This window comes from Necator americanus, chromosome I (assembly GCF_031761385.1).
Source record: "Necator americanus strain Aroian chromosome I, whole genome shotgun sequence".
NCBI lineage: Eukaryota > Metazoa > Nematoda > Chromadorea > Rhabditida > Ancylostomatidae > Necator > Necator americanus.
Window position 1 is genome coordinate 3,155,023 of NC_087371.1, and position 16,293 is coordinate 3,171,315.

The 16,293-nt window shown below is 41.2% G+C and overlaps 7 protein-coding genes across 9 annotated transcripts; 5 read left to right on the forward strand and 2 right to left on the reverse strand.

Moving 5' to 3' along the window:
* Positions 1–336: 336 nt before the first annotated feature.
* Positions 337–684, reverse strand: RB195_004331 (uncharacterized protein; the record flags this gene model as incomplete). The annotated part of the gene is made up of 1 exon (XM_064182130.1): positions 337–684. The coding sequence occupies one exon, from the start codon at positions 682–684 to the stop codon at positions 337–339; it is 348 nt and encodes a 115-aa protein (XP_064033397.1).
* Positions 685–3,164: 2,480 nt separating this feature from the next.
* On the forward strand, positions 3,165–4,795 carry RB195_004332 (uncharacterized protein; the record flags this gene model as incomplete). Of its 2 annotated transcripts, XM_064182132.1 has the most annotated exons (3): positions 3,165–3,584; positions 3,683–4,047; positions 4,174–4,795. In XM_064182132.1, the coding sequence occupies 3 exons, from the start codon at positions 3,165–3,167 to the stop codon at positions 4,793–4,795; spliced, it is 1,407 nt and encodes a 468-aa protein (XP_064033398.1). The 2 variants fall into 2 exon arrangements, with proteins under 2 accessions (XP_064033398.1, XP_064033399.1); XM_064182131.1 differs by lacking the exon at positions 4,174–4,795 and having other exon boundaries at positions 3,165–3,746.
* Positions 4,110–4,795, forward strand: RB195_004333 (uncharacterized protein; the record flags this gene model as incomplete). The annotated part of the gene is made up of 2 exons (XM_064182133.1): positions 4,110–4,163; positions 4,217–4,795. 2 exons carry the CDS (start codon positions 4,110–4,112, stop codon positions 4,793–4,795), a joined length of 633 nt encoding a protein of 210 aa, XP_064033400.1.
* Positions 4,796–4,902: 107 nt separating this feature from the next.
* On the forward strand, positions 4,903–5,238 carry RB195_004334 (uncharacterized protein; the record flags this gene model as incomplete). The annotated part of the gene is made up of 1 exon (XM_064182134.1): positions 4,903–5,238. One exon carries the CDS (start codon positions 4,903–4,905, stop codon positions 5,236–5,238), a length of 336 nt encoding a protein of 111 aa, XP_064033401.1.
* A 74-nt stretch (positions 5,239–5,312) lies between these two features.
* Positions 5,313–5,756, forward strand: RB195_004335 (uncharacterized protein; the record flags this gene model as incomplete). The annotated part of the gene is made up of 1 exon (XM_064182135.1): positions 5,313–5,756. One exon carries the CDS (start codon positions 5,313–5,315, stop codon positions 5,754–5,756), a length of 444 nt encoding a protein of 147 aa, XP_064033402.1.
* A 33-nt stretch (positions 5,757–5,789) lies between these two features.
* On the forward strand, positions 5,790–6,131 carry RB195_004336 (uncharacterized protein; the record flags this gene model as incomplete). Its single annotated transcript, XM_064182136.1, has 1 exon — positions 5,790–6,131. The coding sequence occupies one exon, from the start codon at positions 5,790–5,792 to the stop codon at positions 6,129–6,131; it is 342 nt and encodes a 113-aa protein (XP_064033403.1).
* Positions 6,132–7,591: 1,460 nt separating this feature from the next.
* On the reverse strand, positions 7,592–12,211 carry RB195_004337 (uncharacterized protein; the record flags this gene model as incomplete). Of its 2 annotated transcripts, XM_064182137.1 has the most annotated exons (15): positions 7,592–7,694; positions 7,759–7,858; positions 8,037–8,149; positions 8,224–8,348; positions 8,406–8,528; positions 8,590–8,705; positions 8,756–8,877; positions 8,942–9,042; positions 9,109–9,213; positions 11,278–11,381; positions 11,448–11,531; positions 11,589–11,755; positions 11,808–11,920; positions 11,998–12,093; positions 12,158–12,211. In XM_064182137.1, the coding sequence occupies 15 exons, from the start codon at positions 12,209–12,211 to the stop codon at positions 7,592–7,594; spliced, it is 1,626 nt and encodes a 541-aa protein (XP_064033404.1). The 2 variants fall into 2 exon arrangements, with proteins under 2 accessions (XP_064033404.1, XP_064033405.1); XM_064182138.1 differs by lacking the exons at positions 7,592–7,694; positions 7,759–7,858 and having other exon boundaries at positions 8,020–8,149; positions 11,589–11,747; positions 11,803–11,920.
* Positions 12,212–16,293: the final 4,082 nt, after the last annotated feature.

Genomic DNA, 16,293 nt, shown 5'->3' on the forward strand with positions numbered 1-16,293 from the left:
CTGTGCATGTGAGAAGGTTGGACTGACTGTTGATGTGAGTTTAAAAACTGTTCCAAGAATCCGGCTCTTGTAATCTTTTATTTGGATTGAAGTTTCATGCACCAATAACATAGCTGACATGATTTTGCACACATGTTCGCTTTCGAGTGTATCGAATAATGCGGGTCTTTGCAGAAGAAGGAATTGAAAACAGCAATCACAGAATAAATAAGATCAATTACCAGTATCAACTAACCACCAGGAAGACAGTTTTTAGAGACAGTAAACCAATTATTTCCAGTACATTACATTTTCTCTAACGTGATGCCAACGATGTTACGGGAACAATTGCGGATGCTAATGAGGTAGCATTAGAGTGATCACAGCAAGGCCTCGTGGCGCGTGCACAGATGGAGGAGAAGAAGCTAATCGCGGACCAAAAGCGATCTTGTGCCTGCCCTGAGACTCAGGTGGATTCAGGGGGTGGACTTCTTGTTTCTGCTGTACTGGGATCGGCTCATGGTACCATTGTACTCCCACCGTCGGTCCGTCCAAAAGCCTGCAATCAAGAAACTGGAAGGTGCAAACGAGGCAGTTTGGAGTCCCCTCCAACAAATAAGCTCCATCCGTCCATCCCCGAGCGAATGGAGTGTTCTCCCGAACTAGAGATTCGCAACCTGCCCATGAGTTTCTAATTACATCCATCTTACAGTAATAAGAAAGAGTCTCCTGATTCCGGGGGAAATCTTGGTGCGGTGGGAACCAGGACGGAGTTGCTGAAGTCACGTAGTCTGCCAGAACGGAAAAGGACTACGAATGAGAGATTGCTAATGAGTGATTATTCCGCCAAACGTTTGCAAAGAACGAAAGTCAGGAACAATATGTGGAATACACTTTGTGTCGCGATTGCGGAATATAGGGACCGGAATAATTCCGGATGAGATCCATAAACAAATCAATCTCCTGTTCACCATTTTACAACGGTGTAATGAGAACATCTGAATTTAACTGTCGCAGAAGTCAAGGCTACGAGTTGGAATATTGCCGTGTAAAACACGTCTTCATGCATTCAAGCTTTGAACCAGACTAGATAAGTATTCCACACTAATAGTAATTGATTACTTATGGGTACCCCTAGTACAGCAAATATTTGAAATTTAGCAAATTGTAGGGAACATCAAGTTCCTGCTCCCTTCTGTTTAGCCTCTTTTCAAAGAAATAGTAAGAAGCGTAACTTGCAAACAGCATTGTCGTGTTCCAGGAGCAACGGGCATTGGAGGATTGGACCAAGAGTCGACTGTCCAGATCCGGAAGAACTCGCGAGGGCCACTTACCATATGACAGCCTAGCCTCTCTGAATCCTGCGATGATTCATAGTTTTGGTACGCAGTGGTATGTAACGCTACCAAATTTCAGCAAATGAAGTAAGCACTAGCCGACGTGTTGTACTTAGAGTCTGCTCATCGTTTGAATGTTTTCTATAGGGTGATGAGGTGCTTAAGAGGACAGGTCACTGATGGCTTTGATTTTCCAGGCTCTGATGAAGGCGATAACGCCAAAACATTAGCTAATATATAGAGAAGATCAATATCAACCTTAACTGCAGCTCATGCAAATCAATCAAAACTACATATTAAATCATGCCAAGATTCAAGGACTGGAAAACATGGGCACCATTATCGACTTTTCTGTGATGAACACAAAGAGATGATCGCGTTCTAAAGGACCTAGGGTTCGACGTTTTAATGCTGAAAAAACTAAAATCCCTGAGGTATTTTTATGTTTTCTTGTTAGTTAGCAAGGATGTAATGAATTTTTACTCGTGGTCTGACGTTCCGGCAATCTCGTTTTAAACAAAGTCTTTATTTCTGATGTTATGCTTTTCTCACAAAAACAACTGAACGTGAATTCAGTTCACTTCAATCCATTGTCGATGTTTGAAGAAGAGAGGAGCTGGAGATTATGGACAGCATGCCTCCGAAGGACACCACATTTAGTACCACTGCGTACGCTGAGAAAGTAGAATAGTTCCTCAATTTAAAATTGTTGAGAATAATCAGAATCAGCTGTCTGAAAACTGAAATATAGACGAGTGAGTTTCTGTAAGGGTAGAATTTAAGTTTTGATATTCCGCTAAAATATATGAATTCCGTATTTTTGAGTCGAATATTTGTGATGAGCAGGATTTCTCAGTCATTAGTGTTGCTTCCTTCAGGAAAAATAAAAGAATTTTCATAAACCATAAGCGAGAAGCAGCAGATCATTTCGTTGAATGCTCTGAAACTGGATGCATCCGTCACTTCCAAGCTATGTTCTGCCATAACACTCGACATTGATAGGTTAGTTGGAATTTAGTTTGATGCTCAGGATAGCAGGTTTGCACATCAATAAAGTTAGTAGTGTTCATGGTAATTTAAGACGAACGGTCTGAAGTTTACTGTAATTGATAGCAATGAAGAAGGCGACGGCAACAAAAATATTAAGCCAATGAACTAACAGTATAAAGAGCACTGTGCATTCAAGAGTCTCCCACAGGTAGAAAAAATTATAAAATTTGCCTTTTAACCATTTACTTGACCCAATAGAGTAGGTGTAGATGTTCTCCATGTAGGGATGGACGTAGTCTTCTGATTAAAAGTGTCACGTACCATGAATTCCGTCTTCTTCGGTCTCTAATGAAATACTTTGCAAAAGAAAAGTTGGTTGACTGTGGTTATCTATCGAAGTTCATCTTATATCTTTATCAGTCTGAAAGCTTGAACTTCAGACCTGTGACGTTCTCTTCGCTCGCCTTCACTGATTAATGAAAATTAATAGTAGCGGCATTTTCTAAAAACTAGATTGGTGTCATTCTAATAATACTTTCTTCTCTTTTTGTATAAAGTTAAGCACAAGATATCATAGCTTTCTTTCTAGACGCGTCAGTTCTACATTTGGAGATCATTCAAACTTCAGCTTCCAACACTTCTCCGACATCAACATTATACAGACACAATTTGAAAACAATACTCAAAGTATGGGATTTCTTGCTTTTCTCCCCCAACAGTTATCATGGAATGATGATTGGGGCCGCGTACACGAGTCTGATTGCTACCTGCACGTGGTGGCCCTGCTTTAACTAAATGCAATCAGGCGTTCGAGTGTACGCATTGGGGACGTACGAGCTATATAACCTGCACTGTTATATGGCGAAAGCTTCCCATACATTGCAAAAGGGTGTTGTCGTCCAGCACACCGCCAAAGCCCATAACCTGAAAGGTCAACTGCCTGAAGGGAGCATGGAATCTTTGGCAACAACAATTCGTTTCGTCACGCTGAACTGCCGAACACTATCGAGTGAACTCCAACAAGTCGCTCTATCCAGACTTCTGCGATATCTCTGTGTGCCTTTTGCTGCATTGCAGAAAACACGCATGAGAGATCGGTCCATCATCAGCATCGAAAATTACACCATATACTGCGGCGATGCTGATGAGAACAACGTAGGTGGCTGCGCGATATCTGTGAGGAACGATTACAAAAACCTGATGGAGGAATTTGGCTCAACGTCGTCTAGATGCGCCTTTTTACGACTGCGAGATCGTGGAGGACGTAAACTCTGGATCGTAAGTGCTTACGCACCTACGGAAACCGCTGAGGACAACAGTAAGGACGCCTCTATGATGAACTCAATGCGTTGGTGTCTAAAATACCAAGCCAGCAGGGGGTCATTGTCGGAATCGACGCAAATGCGAAGATGGGACTCGAACAGCAATCCGATGTGCTAGGAAAATGGTACTATGCAGTGGAGCGCACGTCGGACAACAGTGACCGTCTGGTCGACTTATGCGATCAGACGGGCCTCATCACCGCTTCCTCGTTTAAGAGAAATTGTCGCCATCAACTCACGTGGCAAGGGTCAACCCGGCCTGAAGAGCAGCGCAAACGGAAGATGAGGACTCTTAAACTTCAGCTCGACTACGTTCTGGCGTGGAACATTCCTCAGTCAGATATCCGAAACTCTAGAGCTGTTTGGGACGTCGCGTTCGACTCCGACCACCGTCCAGTTCTTCTCAGCTTCAAGATACGGTTCCACAAGAGAAACCGAGGGGTTCCTCTTCAACCGAAAATCGACATGGCAGGTCTGAAAGATGATTAATGCAGAAGAAAATTCCGCCAACGTGTGTCTATTCATGTTGGAGTACGTTAGTACAGGAAGAAGCTTAGCGATGCGGATTCCTTCACAAAGTGCATCCAGGACGATGCAAGGGAAACGCTCCCGGTTCTATTGCCGCAGAAGAAGTTTGCCTTTGCATCTGCGGAAACAAAATCCACATACAATTCTGTATGTGTCGCGCGCAGCGCTGGTGACTTCAACCAGGAAAAGCGTCTTAGAAGGAAGCTGCGTCGACAACTGCAACAAGACCGCGATAACGAGTGGACGTCAAGAGCGATGGAGTTTGAGAAGGCGTGGGAGGACAGGAACCCGCGGAAAGCCTGTGCTCTACTAAAACAGTATAGCGGCAAAATTAAAAGATGTTTCCCTGTCTTGAACACTGCCAATGGTGTAGTCGTCGGTAAAGCAACCCTTCCAATTTGTAAGGAACACTTCAAGACCTTGCTGAACTGGCTAGCACCATCAGCCCCTGAACTCGAACACGTTCATAGACCGACGTACGCGGTTAACGAGGAGCCACCGACCGTGTCGGAGGTCCTGGTCTGTATTCAAAAAATGAAGAACGGAAAATCTGGCGGAGACGACGGGATTAGCGCAGAAATGCTAAAATATCTTCCTCCGTCTGGGATTCGTGAGATGACACCCGTTCAATATGGATAGACGAAAGGATACCTGATTCGTGGAGACACGCTATCATAATTCCCCTACACAAGAAGTTATCCGTCACGGACCCCAGGAATTATCGAGGAATCTCTTTGCTGCGTGTTATGTACAAGGTATTGGAGCGTATTATCCTGGACCGACTCATTAAACATCGCGAAGAAACAACGCGCGACGAGCAAGCTGGCTTTCGTCCTGGCCGATCTACGATTGACCAGGTGTTCATCGTCAGGAGAGTGATCGAAATCTGGCAGCGGTATTCGAAGCCAATGCAACTAGCGTTTCTGGACTTTGAAGCCGCGTTCGACTCTCCTCACCGAGGCCGTCTTCTCAACGCGCTCCCCGCCGATGGAGTACCAGGAAAGTTCGTTCGCTTGCTTGATGACATGGATCAACGAACAACTGCTGCAGTTCGAACACCAGCCGGATGTACAACACCGTAACTGGTAAAGTAACTGGAGTAAGACAAGGGACAGTGGCAGGACCTTTCCTGTTCAATTTTGCAATCGACGACATTATGCGAAGAACAGTCGATAAGTGTCCTGCCGACATTGTCTTAGCACCATCTGGGTGCCCCTTGACTGACCTCGAGTACGCCGACGATGTTGTTATATTCGCGGAAAGCAGTACGAAACTTCAACATGTTGTCAACCTTGTATCGAAGCTGGCTGCAGCTTATGGACTACGTCTACGCCCTGATAAATGCAAGCAGATGTGGATCTCTTCGAGACCACGAACGGGAATCAGAGTGGACGGACAACCGATAGAACTCGTCGATGAGATCTGTTACCTAGGCTGTACGCTGAAGAACAATGGCACCTACGAGAGAGATGTTCAGCAAAGATGGGCTAAGGCCACTTCTGCATTTAACTCCTTAACGAAACGCCTGTGGTCGACCCCCATCAACAACGAAGTCAAGCTGCGAGTCTACCTATCCGCAATTCGCCCCATCATGATGTAAGGATAGGAGACTTGGGCAACACTATCAACGGTTATGGAGAGGCTTGACTGCACGGAACGAAAGCTGCTTAAACGGCTACTTGGCTACTTTTGGCCTAGGGTATGTCACAATGAAGATCTTTACGCAGAAACTGATGTGGTATACCGGCGGATGACACGTGGAAAACATCAACACCTTGCACTGCCATCGAAAGTGGCTAAAGTAAATCGTCTTCGCTTCTTTGGTCATATATTAAGGAGACCGGCAGATCGCCTTGTTCAACGAGTTCTGAGGAGTTCGTCGGGTTCGAGCTGGAAGAAGCCACCTGGCCGAAAACGGAAGTTCTGGACTGAGGCGGTGAAAGAGGACCTGAGGACACTCGGCGTGGATAGGTAGTTCAGGCGAAATAGCGACGAATGGATTGATTCTGTGCAAGCTCTCGCAGAAGATCGAGAACGTTGGACAGAGCTGTGTTCAAGGACGGCACATCTCGGCGAAGATGCGGGTAATCGCGTCAGGCGACGACATCAGCCCGCCGATTAAGTCAAGTAAGTCAAACTGACGTGAACAACACCATCGCACTATTTGCGACATCCACACAAAGTTACTGCTCGATACTACTGCGCTATAGCACGGAAATCCGATGCTGGTGGATCCCATTTTACAGCTTTTTGACGTCGGCACACCAATTAGACACCGGTGGAATCGTTGCAACATATTTTATAGCTTTCTGACGCCGTATCACCCCGATTTTGGAATTTCGCGACGGACACGCACACACGCACGCCACATGACACACATACGTGACAGAATAAGCCCGTTATTATATACTACGATGATCACGATATTCATTTTTATTTGATTTTTTTATGAACAGAGCTGTATCACCTTTAAACACGATTTAAATGATTTTACGAAGAGGATCGTCACCACATCCAGAAATTTTATAGGTGAGTTTCCGTTAACATCCAAAAGAAACTTAGTGAAACGAAAGGATGGTGGTTTCTGATTTCCAAATTGCTTTTTAGCTCTACATACGTCCTATATTTGTGTTTCAAACTATTCATCCTGTTCATCACGACGTAAACTTCAAGCACATGATTGCAGCTTAATGCTGTCCTCTGGTGTTTATGTTGCATTATAAGGACTTTTTAAGAGGTTGAGAAGGTTGACAGGCCAACAAAAAAGTGCAATAATAAACATTGGATTACATCTCAGATTAGTTTCTTCTCTCTTCTCAAGCGGCAACATTCGACGCGGAGCGGTGTGGCTACCTACAAAAATCGAAGTGGGACCGAGGGATTGAGGAGGCTCACTAAAGTACAAGTGTGGCTATCAATGGTGCAAGGTCCATCGCAGCGGACACAACCGCACATGGGTTCAGGTCGTCACCGATGTTGTGTGCGGAATAAACGATGCTTGGGAATATCCTTTCCATGAATTTTCTACGAATTCTTAAGGACGGACGTAGACAGTGCCGAAACCTCATCGATAGTAGATGATTGCCGGTAACCTCATATAATATTCAGACACGTATTCTTAAAATAAAGGGAGACAATCTTCCTCCTTCCCATTTTTAATACAGTCAATATCATCTGAAGCTAGATTCTTAATATAAAAAAGTATTTTCCTAGATGCTCTCAGTGTTGGAAAAATAGATGGTAAGAATTCTACCTTGTCAAGAGATTAGCGATCCTTTTCACACAAAGTTTGCAAACTTATAGAAGAAACCTGCTGCTTGCTGCTTTCGAACCAGACTACCCAGGTAGATGAGCTTACACTGCTGATACGTCAACTCAAAGACTGTTTTACAAAGCTGATGCTTGAAATCGTTTATTTGCAGTGATTGTAAGCATTTAGCATAAATTACATGATTTTTTGCATATTCTTTCTTTTAAGCGTTGTGAGTAATGCGGGCCGTTGCAGAAGTCTTTCAGCTTCAGCATTCGGGGACAGGAACTGAAAAGTTTGACAGTTATGGAATGCTAAGAATATAGAAGTAGGCATACGGGAAATTACATACCGTTCATCATCCTTACAATCAGAGCTTGCCTTTGGTTTTTTCGTTGTAATTCCAGTTGTTTTTGGTTGCTTCGTAGTATTTTCCGTTAAATCATCAGGAGCTGAAAGCAACCATCATGGAATAAAAAGCTTAATTTCCAGCGGCAATCTACTTCTGGGACTAAACTAGTAAACTAGCCAGTTCTACTAAATTACATTTTCGCTAATGCAATTATTACAAAAGTACGTTACATTTCTACATATAACGTTACATCTAACGCTATTACAACGATATTTTACCGATTCTGTACTTCAGGATCGTTTTCGATGCATAGGCTCGATTGTATGTGATCACAGGAACGATGTGATAGTTTGATACTAAGGTGACGTTGTTATCTTCTGGAGCACAGAACCTAAACTCTCAGTTGAGGAACCCATTCAGTATCCTATTTAGTATCCTTTGAATTAAACACTAATATTGTCTAACCTGTAACCAGTGAGGCGAAGATCTTTATGAGTTTTAATTTCCACTCCAGCATACTTGCACCCATCAACAGCAAGTCCTCGTGTGAAGCTTTCAATCTTGACTTCAATACGAGAATCGTTTGGTGCCTTAAAGATTGAATTTTACTGGGATTCACTCCATTTGACTTGGTAAAAGTGGTGAACCTGGATCCAATAGTTGCACTTTGTAAAGTCTTCTCTCACTCCACCTTGGTAGAAATTACCAAGTGTATCTTCTAGAGTTTGGTAGACTGCAGTCGCATTTAGTATTTTACCGCATCCGGATGGCTGAATTTTGCTCTTGGAGAACAGGGTTGGGTATGTGCAAGTATTCAAGATGAATAATTACTCTTTCGTCACAAAGATCACCGCCGAATCCACTTGGACAAACGCATTTTGTGCAGTCACGAGGATTAGGGAAGCCGTTCATTTGACATTTTGCGGATGTCTCTGGCTTACACTTTTCTGAAGAGAAGGACGATTGTGCATGAGAAAAACTGTATAGAATCACAAACCTAGACAATTGTAGTGTTTGTTAATCATAAGCAACTCGTAGAAGGAAATAAAAGGTGATCCTAAGGTCTGCGCATACAGTTGGTCCTTTGGAACAATCGTGGGCTCTTTGTTGTGAGATGAACTGCAACAAAAATGGATTTTTTTTTTTGAATTACTATCCTGGACACTAGCAATAAGTCACTTACGCTCTATATCCGTAGTGCATTATGCTTCCGTAGTCGTACGTAATATTATAGTTGTAATTGGTGGCTCTCGTTTCCTTAGTGAACTGACTGAGCCAATCCTTCTGTAATTTTGATTGCTCGAGCTCTAATCTGTTTTCTTTATTTGATAAGTAGCGAAACCCGATTACCTTGATATTTGCTGCGTCTAACGTGATGAACCGATCGCGATCGTGCCTTGATTGAGTATGCCAAAGTCCGAGTGCATGACCTATTTCGTGTGCAGCAGTACCAACCTGCATTGCCACTATTAAAATGTGGTTATGTAAAAACTCATCTTACTTTTACTGGAAATGTGTGAATGCGAAAGTAATTTGCCAGCCATTCACATCCTTCCAGTCCGGCTAAAGCCGAACTTAAGACTTTTTTGTGGTAATTTTTTCGCTCGTCTTTACTGATCAACTAATCAAAGTTAATCAAAATTTAATAATGGTGACGTTTTTAGTAAAATCATAATTCAGTTTTTCTAACAACATTTTCTTTTTTGTTATAAATCAAGGCGGAACATTTTATAGTTATTTTCCTATACGCGTTATTTCTCATTTAGAGAAAATTGAAACTTTAGCATCAAATGCTCCCTCGACACATATATATTGTAGACAGAATTTAAAAGGGTTAGTCAAAATATAAAGGGTAGAGTACCTGGCGTTAATCAATCCTCTCCTCGTATACGCCACCGCGTTCACTTCAATTCAGAATCGTTTGAGGTTTAAGAACGTAAAACTGGCCTATGCAGTGAGTTGCGGTGGCTAGTCGATGTTTCAAGTCAGTGTTTTTATTCTTCCAGAGGGAGTCTTCTACAAGTTTTTCGACCCCGGAGGAATGAAAGGCTTGGTGAGCACTACGGCGGATTCGAACCTCCGATCGATCGTAAAGAAAGCGAATCCTCTAACCACAACACCCGCTCTTGTGGTTCAACCCCAGAGGTTCCGCTTCCTGCGCGGTGGTTCGAATCCGCCCTAGTACTGACCAAGCCTTTAATCCCTCCGGGGTTGATAAATTGGCACCAGACTTGTCTGTGAAGATAAAAACACTGACTTGACATATCGGCTAGCCACCGCAAGCCATTGTATAGGCCAGTATCCCATGCGGACTGACTAACGCCAGACACTTTATCTTCTATCCTTTACTCTAAATATGGGCTTTCCTCCTATTTCATCCCAACAGTTATCAAAGAATGAAGTTTTAGCATGATGACGTGAAAAGCATCATCTTACTGGTAAAGATAGCGTTCTACGTCATGTTAACTGTTTGCTACTATTTAAGCAGCCGTTTGGATGCATGTTTCCATTTTCTGAGGAAGCCATGTTACCAACTCGAGGCAAAGAATAGACTCCCGAAGGAGTCATAAAAGGCAACGCGTCCAGTGGCTAAGAAACAACTGCAACGTCCCATTTACCTTTTTCGACATACACAAGGAGTTGTTGCGCACCACTTCGACGCCGCGGGACCTGCCGCACCCCATTTTATAACCTTCTGGCCTTGGCGCACATATCCGACGCCGTTGGACCCATCACAGCCTCATTTTCGAATTTTGTGACTGACACGCACACACACCCCACATACCACACACACGTGAGAATAAGCCCGTTATTATATACTATGATGATCACGATATTCATTGTTCCTTGATTTTCATGAACAGAGGCGTATCACAGATAAACATAACTACATAGCAGATTGCCTTTTTACGACTATTTAAATGATTTTACGAAAAGGGTCATCACCACATCCAAACATTTTATAGCTGAGTTTTTGTTAATATCCAACAGAAACTTGGTGAAACGAATTAAGCTCTACGCCTACTTGCGTTTCAAACTATTCACCCTGTTCATTTTTTTTTTCCTATTCATTGTTTCTTCGACATCTATCAAACTCAGATTGATTGGAATTATAATCATAGATTAAAGGTCATAGATTATAAATTAAGAAGAAAGATTACAGAGTTTTCCCCTTTTCCTTTCCAGTTTTCCAAGATTACAGAGTTTCCCCTTTTAAACGCGTCAGTTCTATATTTGGAGAAAACTCAACCATCAGCTTCAAAAACTCCTTCGATACCAATATAATGCAGATACAATTTGAAAGCATTACTTGAAGTATGGGTATTTCTCCCGGTTTCCCTCAGCAGTTATCAAGAATGATGTTTTAGTATAAAATGACGTAAAGAACATCATCGTACTGATAAAGGTAAGTTCGGTACTAACCTACATTACCTCTCTTAAATTGTTGTGATCTTTTAACTAATCTTACTTCCACTGATAATACTAATGCGAAAGTAGCTTGGCATCAATTTTACTTACAGAATCGCATCCTTGCCCAAGAGATAGTTCTTGTTGCGGTCTGCGAGTTCTACCGACGAATGACCAACAACCGTTTTGAACAAAGACTTGGATTTTATGCTTCGCTGAAAGGTTGTGAGGTCAGCATCAGTTACGGCGAATAGGAAGAAGCATATTTTCATTCGACATACCGTTTTCGTCTTCGTGGAAGTCAATACATGTGTAATTTTCCCACGCTTGGGCGCCTTTTTTGAAAACGCCTTGAACTTTCGGAGCTGAAAGTCAGCAGTAATCGCTCAGCGTTTGCCCTCTAAGATCTTTAAATTACCTACTTGCATTGGAATGAAAAAAGTAGTAGACTCCATCTGTCCATGTTGTGTCAGGATATCTAGAGTCGCGGAATGTTTGTCGTTTTCGTCGACTTCTGTACTCGGTAACGTTCCCGTTTTTTTCTGCGAATACTTCTTCGATGTCCTCTTTGATGTCTTCTACTTGACTTCTTTAAAAGTATATATCAGCCTGAATAATGCAAAATCGAATGAATACCCAACTCCGTTAGCATCATGTCGCCTTGATATACTCCCGATGTATGGTCCATCATATTGATTTCCAGAATGTCATCGCCAGAAGAACTAACATGATCTTGTTTCACATCAATAATATTCTGAAGTTCAGTGTAAAGTGGATTGGAAAGAAGGGAGCCAAGAACAGCAATAGCTGATGATATTTGAACTCTCTCACCTTTTCTTGCTTTTTTAATTCCTTCTTTTCGTTTTCGGACAACTCGAGTACATCTTTAATTTCACTGTCATGTTTCCTTAACATCTCGTCAATATTCTTAAAAACTGGTCTTAATTTTTCCTATTTTGACTTCACTAAATGCATCTTCTTCTTTTCCTACCTCAGAGACGGCTCTGCTGATGCAGAGCAAGAATAAGAGAAGAGTAGTCCCCATCCTGAAAAATATGTTCTTGAGAGCTTAATACACTGGGAAGAGAGGAGAGGAATTGAGACATTGTTGACAATGCTATGAGATAGAAGTTGATTATCATTCCTGGTTTCGCCTGCTTTTATAGTGCTCCTCTTTTATAGCGATCCTGAAAAGTTGAAACAGCTTAGAAAACTACATTAGCCATGCTGATGAACAATCGCAACTGATCAATACTTATAAAGTGATTTAACTAAAGCTTCGTAAGGGGAATCTTCATGTTTATTCTTTCTTATCAACTCCTTAGAAAAACCTATTTCTTGTGCTTTTTCTGGAATTGCATCCTCATTTCAATTTCATCTGAACCTTTTCAAGGTGATAACTGGCGTTTATGCAGATTGTTGGAATCTTCAAGTTCCTGCTAAATTCCGCTTCAGCAGACAAAACAGGTTGTTTTTTCTGATAAATTTGCATTCGTTTCAAGAAAGACGGATATAAATTGAAGCTAAATCTAGTAGTAAATTATTTCAATGACAAAAAAAACAAATTTACTTAAGTTTATTTCATCTCTAGTCGACTTTGTAAAGCTCAGTAGTTACCCAGAACCTTTTTCCAGCTTCCTGGTGGAGTTTCAGTTCTCTGTTAATAAAATTTCGTTTCCTTTGATGAAGAATATGATGCAAGGGGAACACGCACTTCATCAAAATTTTTGGAAATTTTTACTCTTTGAAAAATCAATCAATCGGAATAAGTGAGAATCAGATGGTGCTACGTCTAGAGAGTATTGGAATGTGATAAAACCTTTTAGTTTATCCGCCTTATTTTTTGCTTTCTTAATCTTGCTGTGTGTGACATGGCATTATCGTGCTGCAGTAGATGCAGGACTCATATATCCTGCTTCTAAATCTTCCCAATTTCTTCAAAACAGCTTTGGAGTGTTGAACGAGTAGCCCGAAGAGTGTTTGCTATTTCCTCAACACTCGGATTGAGATCAGTTTCCTCCAGTGTTTTTAAACCGTCATAATCAGAATCAACAAGGCGTCCACTTCAATCGTCGACGTCGATAAATAAGTAGGACAAAAAAATTTGTTTAAAAAGTTGTGAACAGCCGACCGAGCATTAGGCTCTCCTGTAGATCTGAAGTTGCAGATTTTCACTTTTTTAGAAAAGAAATTAGTACTTAATTCATCATTTTCGATCAAATGTAGTAGATTTAATCTAAGGAAAATGAAATATCAGTGCAAAACCTCGAAAAGAAATAAAACACCAAACTTTGGCCGCCGCTGGACATCTAGGGGAGAAAACAAAAGCAACTTATTCCCAGACTTTTTTTTGCATATCCTGCTCACCGTTCCTCTCCATATTCTGGACATGCTTTATTTTATTTTGATGGAACCAACAACAGTGACAAACAATAACACATCAAAACAAGCAATAGTGATCAATTAATGCCGAGCTCAATTCCTGCTAAAACAATCCGTGCCCATGATCATTATTGATCCAAGTTCCTCGATTTCTTCGTGTTTCAATGGACCACAAATTCAAACCGCTTCTGGTATCGTTTTTTGGATTGTTGCGGAAAAACAACAAAGACCAGACGTTAACGTTATATGCTCGACAGAGAATGTAAACAGTTAAAATGAATGTTTAACATCTGCGCTAACCACCTGTGTGTAACCGGAACAAACGGGAGGTCCAGACAGTACGTGCAGAAAATTGATTGACGGGAACCCATGTGATTGTCAAAAAGGTTTCGAGAAGCAGCTTGTACATATAACAATAGCAAAGATATTGTATGAGATGTCTCTTAAAATTGTTGCTCTAAATCCATTAACGATATGTATGTGATCCATATAAGAACAAGAGACCTTAAATATTATTACAGTTTGAAATTGATTTTTTTTGTTGGTAATATCTACGATTATCGCCGCCTTCATGATTGTTTTGATTTCTTCTCAACAGTGAAAACTTCTAAGAATTTACGGTTTTAAATCTATGGCATGCGGCAGTTTTCTGGACTTCAGTCTCTGTACGACCCTGTAGCAAAGCTCAATTCCAAGGTTCCTAAATTATTCGGAATGGAATTTGAGTGGAAACTTCCGGAAAAGTCGATAGACGGATCCCGTATTTCCGGCAGAATACTTGTGATAAACAGGATTTTTGGCTAGAGCAGAAAAACGCTTTTGCTTAAATGGTTATCTGTGGTCATAATCAGAATTCAGAGATCACTTAGTTGCAACTGAGTTCGATGTCCAGGGCACCAGAATTCCACGTCTTTTTGCACTTGTTTTTCTCTAGTTCCTATTTGGTAGGCTATTATAAAGTCTATTAAGTTCTTCGATGAAGAAAGAAAGTGAAAGGATGAGGCAAAGAAAAGAAAAAGAGAAGAAATTTTCTTTTTTTTTTCTTTGCCTCCTTCATTCGTTATTTCTTGTTCCCTCTCTTCAATGCTTTCCAACGTCTCAAACCGTCTATATCAGAATTCAACCACCATGCATTTTCGGAAATCCACCATCCATTTTTAGATTTCATTCTTGAATCGTCAGCAGATCTCTGCAAATTGATGCTTTTCGATATTTGGCTGGAAGTGTCCTGTGGTGGATACCTTTATTACAAACAAATCTAATTTACATCGTACTGAATTTTGTTCCCTAATAAGTTATGGCTTTGAGAAGGTCTGGAACCTTTGCAACCTTTTGTCAGCACTTACAATTTACATGCTAGTTGAACAACTAGTAAGCAGTTGCATCCACCACAAAAACCTATGTGAGGCAGAAATGAGATGTCTAACCGCCACTGAAATGGATCGAAACTACGATGTGGACCTTAAGTTATTTCTTTAGAAAAAAAACTAGTAAAAAGAGGTACATATTGATGCTATAGATGTTTCTTAAGACACCAAAAAATTCGATGTTCCTTAAATTAACCTGAAGTTTTCTCAGGCCAGCGCATTCGTAAAGGAACAGAAAACACTGAACGAGCAATAGATTTATTACAAAGGAAAAAATTTCAAGGAGAATTACTACAAGGAAAATTCAAGAGAAAACACAAAGGGATTTCCTTCTTTCAGATGTATTCCACTAGAATTCACCTCTGGGTGTAGGAAAACTAGTATCCATGACGGTGTTACATATCTTACCAAACAGGCGCAAAAAGCGACTTTAAAATGAATATCAAGTGACACTTTCAAAAGTGGTAGAAATAGGGGCTAGGAGCAGGTGTCCACAAAAGTCTGCTCTAATTGAGCTGGAATTGCACTTAGAGCACAGAAATAGTTCTTAACTACTACTGGCTCGCCCAGATTTCAATTAACTAGACCCACATAAAAATACTCGCAGTGTACCTTTTACTTATTTATGTTCCTCATTTTAGACTACAAAGGAAAAATAGAGGTAGTAGAGGTAAAATTGAGATCATTTGCCGTGATAGTAAGCGTGAGAAGCTTCTATGCGGAAGATTAAAGTAATTCTTACAACAAGAAAATTAAGTAGCATCGGAGTATTTCTGCAAGATATTTCCTCTCGATCTACCGCAACATGTCATGCAAATTTGCAAAGATTAAGAACTCGATTTCTTGTTGGATGGTGGTGGCGGATTTCACAAAGAGCGTATACAAATAGGACAGTGGCCGGAATAGAAAACAACAGTTCTGAACAATTGCAAGATAACATTCTGCGAGTCTGATCAAAAAATTACAATCCTCATGTTACGGTCTTCCATGGTGCTGCGGTGTTGCAATGAACGCAGTAGACACGGAAGAACCCTAGCTCAACAATGCTGGCATTCAGCTACGATACGTTGAACCCTAAACAAACGGAAACGTATATTAAGTTCCAAGTTCGACCTTCTTTGATCTTCAATCAAGATCGATCGATTCGTTCGATCAAGATATTCAACCTTGGCATCGTAGAGTTTAGTTTAGAAACGTACATTCGACCAGAAGTCGAGCCTTTTTGACCGGTCTGCGCTTACGTTCTAATTTCAGGATTCATAAATCCCCAATCATAAATCTTGGACTTAACAGCTGCGATTTAACTCTTGTGTTTGAAAGTTTTCAAGGTCAAAGTCTAGCATATTTTCACAACAAAGCTAAGGTTGAGACTTCACCA